Raw genomic sequence first — 9,154 nt, forward strand, 5'->3', positions numbered from 1 at the left:
GCCCCACACGTCCGACCGGCCCACGAGGACGGCTGCCATTGGCCGAAGCGCGGGCGTATCGCCGCTTGCCGCATTCGCAGACCTTTAGGCCCTTGCTTTACGCGCCTTGCCATGCCCTCCCGGCCCTCCCTCTCGTCGTACTTTCACCGAGGCGAGGCCGATAGCCTGACGGCATTGACCCGTCAGCTGGGGTAGCAGCCCCTCTCGCTAGTCGCATCCCGTTCGGGACTTTTTATTTTCGGAAAAGAGAAAACGCCCCTTGCCCTTTCCAATTATGTCCATGGAATAAACTACAAATGCATGTGATTGAAATTTAAAGGGGGACTGGGGGAAAAGGGGGGGGGGTGACACACAACAATCTGCGAAACTTGCCTGAAGAATATAGGTATGACTTGACTGAAACTGAAGGTCAGCAAATACTAGTCACTAAAATATATTTATTGACGTCATTTCTAAATAGGCAGGCAAAATGCCAAATGTGCTCTACACTAAACAACAGACGAACCTAACGGGACGGGATGAAGAACTAGCATTACGTTTGGATTAAGTGCCTCACTTTATCATATTTCAACACAACTTTTAGACCTAAGTTAAGAGGAAAGCAGTCTCCGCTCTCACCCCTTGTAAACGGGGCAGAAGGCAGACGTCAGGCCGGAGCAGGCCTTTAAATCTTGGCGCTTTTTCCTTGGCTCTGCTGGTTGTCGCATACGTTGGCTTTTGTTCGGCTAGGTTAGTCAAATGACAAGAAAATCAATGAATGTTCGCAAACGAGTGATTTTCTTCTGAAAGTTCCGTACTAAAATCACTACCTGCAAAGGAAATTTGTCAATAAACGTGTTCTGAACAACAGGTAAACGTAATTTTCTTGTCAGGAAGTAACATTCCCTGGCTGGAAGATGCGAGTTGTATTGGCCACGAATGGAGAGAAGTACTGCCTCTCCCTAGCGTGGTCTACTCTCATTGGCTGAACACTCTCGACGAATCAGAGCATTCCATCTGTCTGTCTGCTGCGTTGCACTCGAGCGAACGACAAGCCCGTCGGTCTTTCTAGTACATGTTTTGGCATTAAGTAAGGAACTGTTCTGGGTGCTGGTTGGTAAATTAGACGAAAATGAAGCTCCTACTTGGGGTTTGTGCACTAGTTGCGTTTTCTGCTGTCAGTGCTGAAGTATTTTTTGAAGAAAAGTTCCTTGACGGTAAGTAATTCTGCCTGTTTTCCGGCGTTTCTGGACTTGGTGTAGGTTTCATGCCGGATGCTAGTTTAACTATGTCCATACAAATTTCCTCAAGCTGCGGTTCACTGTAAATGTAATTCGAACTCCCTGCTTATTTTCAGATTCATGGCAACAGAACTGGGCTTATTCTGAACATCCCGGTAAGGAATTCGGCAAGTTTGTTACGAGTGCTGGTGCCTTTTACAACGACCCGGAAAATGACAAGGGTGAGTGATAAAATTTTACTTTCATCTCTTGTTCTTACTTCATCTTTAAATAGCTCGTCTCTGTGCTGGTTGAATGAAGTTCACAACCCCTCAGATGATTTCCTAGTTTTGAGGACCTCAACATATTATTGCTATGTGGCAGTTATGCCAGCCAGTGATGTCACCTTAGTGACATGTCATCTCTTCCATTTTTGATAAAAAATTGGTTCATTGCAAAGTTTAGGGAAATTCACTTTTTATTTTCTAATGTAACCAAAGAAATAGCTTTGAAACCTTTTAGCTTGTTGTAGTGAATTGCAAGCACTTGCAAGCATTTGACCTAATGATGTCAATAGGTATCAAACTTGTCTGCAGAGTTTATTATTGGAATGAATGAAGTTTTCAGCTTAACAGGAAGATTGCACCTCTTTCAGTGTAATTGAAAATTGTTTTCTTTTTTGTTTTGCACAGGAATAAAGACCTCTCAGGATGCTAGGTTTTACGCCCTGTCAACCAAGTTCCCGCCTTTCAGCAACAAGGGTAAGCCCCTTGTTGTTCAATTTTCTGTGAAACATGAGCAGAACATTGACTGTGGGGGTGGGTACGTTAAGGTGTTTGACTGCAACCTTAACTCCAAGGACATGCATGGAGAGACTCCTTATGAAATTATGTTCGGTAAGTAGATTTTCTCCCAGTTAAATCATGTATGGCCATGGCCATTGGAAAATTTTAATCTCTACTTTATCTTAGGTCCTGATATTTGTGGACCTGGCACAAAGAAGGTTCATGTCATCTTCAGCTACAAGGGCAAGAATCTTCTGATTAACAAAGATATTCGCTGCAAAGATGATGTGTACACTCATCTTTATACACTTATTGTGAATCCTGATAACACCTATGAAGTAAGAAGCTCTTCCTTTGTCCACTTATACAATTTTCTAGAATTTGTGCTAATTTACCCCTTTTGTTTTACGAACAGGTGCTTATTGATGGTGACAAGGTTGAATCTGGTGAACTGGAAGCCGACTGGAACTTCCTTCCCCCTAAGAAGATCAAGGATCCTGAAGCAAAGAAGCCAGCTGACTGGGATGACAAGGCAACCATTGATGACCCTGAGGACACCAAGCCTGAAGATTGGGACAAGCCAGAGCACATTCCTGACCCTGATGCCAGCAAGCCTGAGGACTGGGATGATGAAATGGATGGTGAATGGGAACCCCCAATGATCGACAACCCTGACTACAAGGGAGAATGGAAGCCAAAGCAGATTGACAACCCCAACTACAAGGTAGGTGCAAATTATTCCAGCACTTGAGTTGTTCCCTTACAACTCCTATCAAATTTGTATTAATGTTTTGCCGACTCCTGCAGGGACCATGGGTTCACCCTGAAATTGACAACCCTGAGTATGAGTCTGACAGTGACCTCTACCTGAGAAAGGAAATTTGCGGGATTGGTTTTGACCTGTGGCAAGTGAAGGCTGGTACCATCTTTGACAATGTCCTGATCAGCGACGACCCTGAATATGCCAAGACTGTTGGCAAAGAGAACTGGAAAGCAACATTTGAGGGTGAAAAGAAGATGAAAGAGGCTCAAGATGAGGAAGAGAGAAAGAAGGAAGAAAATGACAAGAAAGTGAAGGAAGAACAAGAAGAAGATGACGATGAGGATGATGACGACAATGATGTAGCAGAAAAGGACAGCACAGACAAAGCAGAAGAGGTAAATAATATTTCAGTTTCGTCATAAGTTGTCACATGTAAGTCTCTGAATGTAATGTAATCCTCCTTTGCTTTTTTACAGACACACGATGAGCTGTGAGCATTCTTCCATCCTAAATCATGAGTTAATTTACCAACCAGCAGCTCTGTGAAATTGCTGATCTTCCACCTACTCAGCAACTGCAGACGATTGCTGTAACTTATGCAATCAGACTGATCCTTAACCCTTCCTCCCCCTTTTCCCTGTAAGTGTGGCCCACAGGTCTTGTGAACTGTGTCAATGATACATGTTTGACTCAATGGTGCCTGTGTGCTTTTACTGCATTTACCACTTAGTGATATGTTGCAGAACTGATAAAGGCATGTTGGTTGTGGACTTTGTTTTGTGTGTGACCATTTCAGTATGCAGCTCTGTACAAAATCTTTTGGGATGATTTCCTATTTGACTGATAGGTTTTGCTTTTTTGGAGTAGTAGCCTATAACACCATGGTATGGTGTTTACCTCTGATTTGTGTTTCACAAAGATCTGAAGTAAAGTTTTGTCAGAAACTTGAATGGAAAGCAATATTTCTTTGAATGTGAAGAAAGTCAAATTGTTGTATTTGGTTAACAGTTATCAAAATTTGAAGATTGGGTGGGCCTGAAAATGTTCTTGAAGGGAGTGTCTAAAATGAACAAACCAAACAAATTGCAAGGCTTTTATAAAGTCTTGATAGTACCTTTCCTTTATGATTAAGAATGTTTTTTTAAAAATCATATTCTGGGCTTCTTTATTTGTGCCATTTGGTTCCAATATGAAAATGTAATTGAATTTGCAGTGTAGTGAGCCATCATGTGTTGAACTTTAAAAGTCACAGGACTTTTCTTTATGCACTGAAGCTCAGTTTCTCTTAACACAATTCAGTGGAAGCCGCAAACATGTGTTGTGTTCAAGTAGCAGTGATATGTGAATTTGTAAGGATGAGATGTTTTATTATGAAAAAATATAATGCTAGGCTTAATTTAAACCTTGCAATGGCTTGTGATTTAACCTTTTCTATCACCTTTTCTTCAAATCAAATCTAAGGGTGGCATGGGCACAAGAAACCAAACTCATAACTAAGAAAATATTCCTTCATTGATACTTGACTTCCAGTAAATTAATTATAATCTAAACACAATTCCCCAACTTGGATGGCACCTTTGGCATTATACACTGTCAAAGTGATTAAAATGTATAAGAGGAAAACCACACATCAAGTATGATCAGGATACAAAATGCAGGGTTCCGATAAGACCTGTGATTACACCTAGTTCAAAGACTAATCATTACACAAAAATATTAATAAGTTGCAGACAAGTCCACATTGAGCAAGTAAAGTCTCGCCACAAAAATGAGAGGACACTGACAACAGAAATAACAAGAAACTGGCTTGGAAAGAACCCTCCTTACAAAACTAAAAAGGATTTTCAGCAATTCATTTAAATTTATTTGTTGCCTTTGATTTGTTAAAACACAAAATTGCACTGGCAAGGACATTATAGGAACTAGGAAATAATGCCTGACCTTAAACTTCACATGAACAATTGACATTGCTGTTCCAAATTTACCTCAGATGAAAGTCCAACTCACCAATAAAAATAGAGCTGTAAATATATACGTAGATGTTTTTTTTCCCCCAATGGCTTTGGCATTTATCCTTTAAATCCCTCCAGTGTTTACCCAAACTAGACACAAAAATATACATCACTGAACAAATCTTTTACAATCTCGATAGCATATCACAAAACACTTCAACACAGCCAGAATGACTTTAATAGGAAACTGATGTCAGTATTTAATAAGAAAGAAAAAAATATTGAGATTATAAAATAGGGAGCTAATATCAAAGATCCACTTAATGCTGATAATGTGCATATCTCTACCAAAAGGTACTTTGACGCATATTAAAACACAGTCTTTCAAACAAAGCTTTCAAATCAATCTATTCACTAAGAAATAAATCATCTTTACGGTATGTTATTCTGCGGAGGGCAATATACAATCCACTAATCATTATGATAACTGTAGGCAATCCTAAACCAAAGCTCATAATTAAGATAAGAAAGAGTGAGAAGTTTTCATCTGGAGGATGACCATATCCTATGGTAATAGTCCTGAAAAAATAAAATAAAATAAACTGTTAGTAAATCAATTTGTGGACACACACAAGAATGATGACAACATTGAAAATCTTACCAGATTGACATATTATTTTGAGCATAGAAACCATCGTCTTTTGCTCCAAATGAAATATTCAGTGCATTTAAAAGATTCTTACTAAGATTGTCACCAAAGTATGCTGCCAATAAAGTTCCATCACACTTTGATGATGTATTTGTAATATTTTTTATATCATAAAATGCTGTCTCTGTAGAATTTACTATGTCCCTTTCATCTGCCACATAAGCCACAGGTCGCCACTGCATGTAACCACCTTTGTTTTGCTCTCTACTTGCTGTAGTTTGTAGGTCAACTAACTGAAAAAAAAAGTGTGTTAAATTTAAAAGTGTACATAGCATGTTATTTTTAAAGAATCAGTCACAGAATTAATAAGAGTACTCACTGTAAAAACTCCTGGTGTATGTTCATCATCAAAACTTTTGTATGCAGTAGGAAAAACACTACTTTTAGCACTTTCATTTGCAGCTAAAATGAGTTCAGATGCAAACCTACTCTGCTTGAAACTAGAATTAGTAATCATGTTACGCATGCTAAACTCCAATTGAGTAGCATTTGTAGAGTGCATCAAGTGGGGTAAGTCTGAACCATGACCTTGTTCTCTATAGGTTTCAAGCTAAAAATGGGAAATAATTCAAAAAAGCATGCAGTGAGTAAACTATCTAAAAACAAAGAAACCATGAGATAAAAAACGCAACCTGGAGTGTCATACCTCAATCCTTATAGTTCCCTGCTTTACAAACGATTCATTATTTTTCCAGGAACCTTCCATTACCAGACGTACAAAATCAAGATTTTGCTCAATGTCTTTCATTTCCCAAGTGTCAGGCATGTCTATAGTGTGAATATATGATTCACTAGAGTTATTCATATCTAAGAGTCCTGTGTCATTTACATCATTGAACTCATATAACTGAAACAAAAATACACTTGAAATTGATGTCTAATAATTATTACATTATAAAAGTAAGATCATGCAGTTTATCTCACCTGATTCACTGACACTCCAAATGAGTATATTGGTTTAGGTTCAAAGGAAATGCTGTTGGCAGTGCTGGGGAACTGTTCCCACAGAACTGATAGGTTTGAAGCATGAGACGTTAGAGCTAGTAACACTGTTGGTTTGGAGCGAAAACACCAAACATAGTGAAGTGTGTCATTTGACCCAACAGCACGAACATGGACAATTTCTACATTGGTGCTGTTAGGATAAAGTTCTGCAACCAACTGAAAGAGAAAGAAAATGTGATTAAATTCATAGAACTATGATTAGAGTCAGGTATCCCAAAGAACACGACATTTTCAAGATGACATCAAGAACTGTCAGTGTCAAAATTTGGTTGCTTTGCTTCGACATCAAGTCCATCAAGTGATGTCATCAGAGATCAAAATGAGGTCGAATCAGGCCACCAAAATGACAAAATCTTGACGCTGACATCACTTGATGTCATTTTAACGAAACTGTGTTCTCTGGGATAAATAATGGTAAGACCCATACAAGGGAGTAAAGGTCATTTGCGCAAACAATAGGGTAATGAAGCAAGTCGAAGTCTTTTACCATACAGATATGCAATATGCTTGTCTTTCTGTTTTTAAAGAAATATTTTGGGTGTAAAGAAAGGATTCTTATGAAGGTAGGGGATTTAGAGGAAATGCATCACTTCTAAACAATGTTTACATTACGACACATGACACTATTGGTAACCTAACCATGTTGTCCATCACAATAGCAAGGGCAGTTCTTTAAAACAATGAAATTAAAAAAAAAAAATTACCTGGCGTTCTTGGTAAGTCGAACAGCAAAAGCACAATAAAAAGGGTATAAACGAAAACAGACTCAAATAGTAATTGGTCATTTTATAACTAGCCATTGTCATCCACCGATACGCCCGTCAAAACAAGAAAAGACTCATCGATGACGATGACTAGACCTCAGCAGCATGCATACACCAATGCTTCAAAGTTTGAAAAATGTGGCACTACAGACGAAGCGAGAAGTGACTAAACACTAATTTAAGGAGAACGGCACATCGGTACTCTTATTTGTACAACAGGATTTTTGTTGATTTAGTTGTTTATGTCAGTAATACTGTTTGGTTTATTTCTCATACATAGATTGCAGTCTGTCGTGTCCTCTACTATAGTGCTGTTGAGGGCCGAAGGAGTAGGAGAGACTAGACGTTCGTTGTCAAAGGATCAGACTGAACTGAGTTTATTTAACAGCTTTATCACAGAGGTGGACAATACACAAGGATACAGAAGGCCGTGACTAGACGACTGTGGCGCTATCTGTTGTCATACACAACACCCTCTTGGCGCTAAGGTTTTTGTTGTTGAACCCTAACTTACAAATAATGACTAGAATCAGACAATGAATAACATGATAACACAGACAATTAAATTGGCAGTTTAAGGAACTACAAAATGGACAGTGGACTTGAATAAATTAACATAAGCTTGAACATCACGATGACGATATGAGCATAATCAGTTTTAACAAAGACTTACAGTTACACGCTTATCATACACTTACACTTACTTATCATCCCTCCCCTTGGCAAAGGTTTTTGAACAAGAATAAATAATCACGGACACTTTACAACTTAGACAAGATTTTTTTTTCAAACTTCAGAAACTCGAAAAAGAGTTACCCTGAAAAGGATCAACGCTTGATTTAAATAAAAACGTACATGAACAGACAACAAAAGATTCACAAAGTTCCTATTTTCTGGAACAAAGAGTTACTACAGTACCTAATAGGACAAGGACTTTTAAAGTTGCAGACAATACGTTTGATGTAACTAGAATGATTTCTATGCTTTGAAGATAACAAACCTTGAATCAACTTGGTTTGGTTTTGTCATTACTGAAAGTAAGTCAAACTTTAAAGAAAATTAACGAAGATACAGGGCACATTTGAATGAATTGATTTGAACAAAGTTGGATGACGTGAACAGGTGATTATTTTGTTTTCACACAATAGAAACGACTTTTAAACAAGAGCTGACACTTCGGTTTGGGAATGATGAGTTTTGATACAACAAACTTGATGGACAATTTTTTAACAAAGGTAACACTGATAGACATGTTAAGGACTTATACTTTTAATGCTCAAAAACAAAAGTTTGATGGGATTAAAGAACAGCATGATGAAATGCGGAAGACAAGTCACTGAGAAATGATACACAATATATATACTCAGAGAAGGTATAAAAGTGAAATGAATAAGAATAAGACTATACTAAAGACATTTACACATTTGCATTTGATAAAAAGGAAACTCACACACACTTGAACAATGCAATAAAATAGATACACACACACACACAACTATTTCAACACACAGTACACTGACTGACACAGTACTTTGACTGACCTAGGATTTGACTTTGATTTAACCATGGCTTGACATATTGTACCTTTTTTTTTTTTTTGATAAAAGGTTGTACGCGCACATACGTGAGAAGGCGTCCCCTCCACGCAACAATAATTACTGACATGACATTTTTTAAAAAAAAAAAAAAAAACTTATACCTAAGACTAACAAAGGCTAACTACCTTTTGACTACACCACCGCGGATGATCAGACCGGGCTGAGACTTTGAATTTTTTAACTTTAAAAAAGATGACGTAACATACTAATGCAAACCAATAAAAATGATTTTGATTTGACAATGCTTGTTTATAAAATGACTGAAACGACACTACCTCATTGAAAAACTGACAAGAACTTGACACCTGACTTGAAAGAACATTTGATCACATACACCAATTAACCTAAACAGGCAGGGAGACATTGAAAACACGCTTCC

At 38.1% G+C, this 9,154-nt stretch overlaps 2 protein-coding genes across 2 annotated transcripts; one reads left to right on the forward strand and one right to left on the reverse strand.

The window, feature by feature from the left end:
• The first annotated feature begins 1,012 nt into the window (after nt 1–1,012).
• On the forward strand, nt 1,013–4,149 carry LOC113214535 (calreticulin). The gene is made up of 7 exons (XM_026433915.2): nt 1,013–1,196; nt 1,337–1,441; nt 1,892–2,095; nt 2,171–2,322; nt 2,400–2,708; nt 2,792–3,142; nt 3,224–4,149. Exons 1-7 carry the CDS (start codon nt 1,112–1,114, stop codon nt 3,239–3,241), a joined length of 1,224 nt encoding a protein of 407 aa, XP_026289700.1. The 5' UTR covers nt 1,013–1,111; the 3' UTR covers nt 3,242–4,149.
• A 92-nt stretch (nt 4,150–4,241) lies between these two features.
• LOC113214536 (glycosylated lysosomal membrane protein A) lies at nt 4,242–7,449 on the reverse strand. Its single transcript, XM_026433916.2, has 6 exons — nt 7,118–7,449; nt 6,333–6,569; nt 6,055–6,255; nt 5,728–5,958; nt 5,361–5,641; nt 4,242–5,278 (listed from the first exon to the last, which is right to left on the reverse strand). The coding sequence occupies exons 1-6, from the start codon at nt 7,217–7,219 to the stop codon at nt 5,107–5,109; spliced, it is 1,224 nt and encodes a 407-aa protein (XP_026289701.1). The 5' UTR covers nt 7,220–7,449; the 3' UTR covers nt 4,242–5,106.
• Between the last annotated feature and the right edge of the window lie 1,705 nt (nt 7,450–9,154).

Source organism: Frankliniella occidentalis, unplaced genomic scaffold (assembly GCF_000697945.3).
Source record: "Frankliniella occidentalis isolate FOCC.00 unplaced genomic scaffold, Focc_3.1 Scaffold78, whole genome shotgun sequence".
Taxonomy (NCBI): Eukaryota; Metazoa; Arthropoda; class Insecta; order Thysanoptera; family Thripidae; genus Frankliniella; species Frankliniella occidentalis.

Coding starts and splice junctions, on each gene's coding strand:
- LOC113214535 (XM_026433915.2), top strand. CDS start 1,112: ATGAAGCTCCTACTTGGGGTTTGTGCACTAGTTGCGTTTTCTGCTGTC. Junction 1,197..1,336: donor TGAAGAAAAGTTCCTTGACG/GTAAGTAATTCT, acceptor GCTTATTTTCAG/ATTCATGGCAACAGAACTGG. Junction 2,323..2,399: donor ATCCTGATAACACCTATGAA/GTAAGAAGCTCT, acceptor TTTTACGAACAG/GTGCTTATTGATGGTGACAA.
- LOC113214536 (XM_026433916.2), bottom strand. CDS start 7,219: ATGACAATGGCTAGTTATAAAATGACCAATTACTATTTGAGTCTGTTT. Junction 5,959..6,054: donor AGGGAACTATAAGGATTGAG/GTATGACACTCC, acceptor TCCCATTTTTAG/CTTGAAACCTATAGAGAACA. Junction 5,279..5,360: donor CAAAATAATATGTCAATCTG/GTAAGATTTTCA, acceptor TTATTTTTTCAG/GACTATTACCATAGGATATG.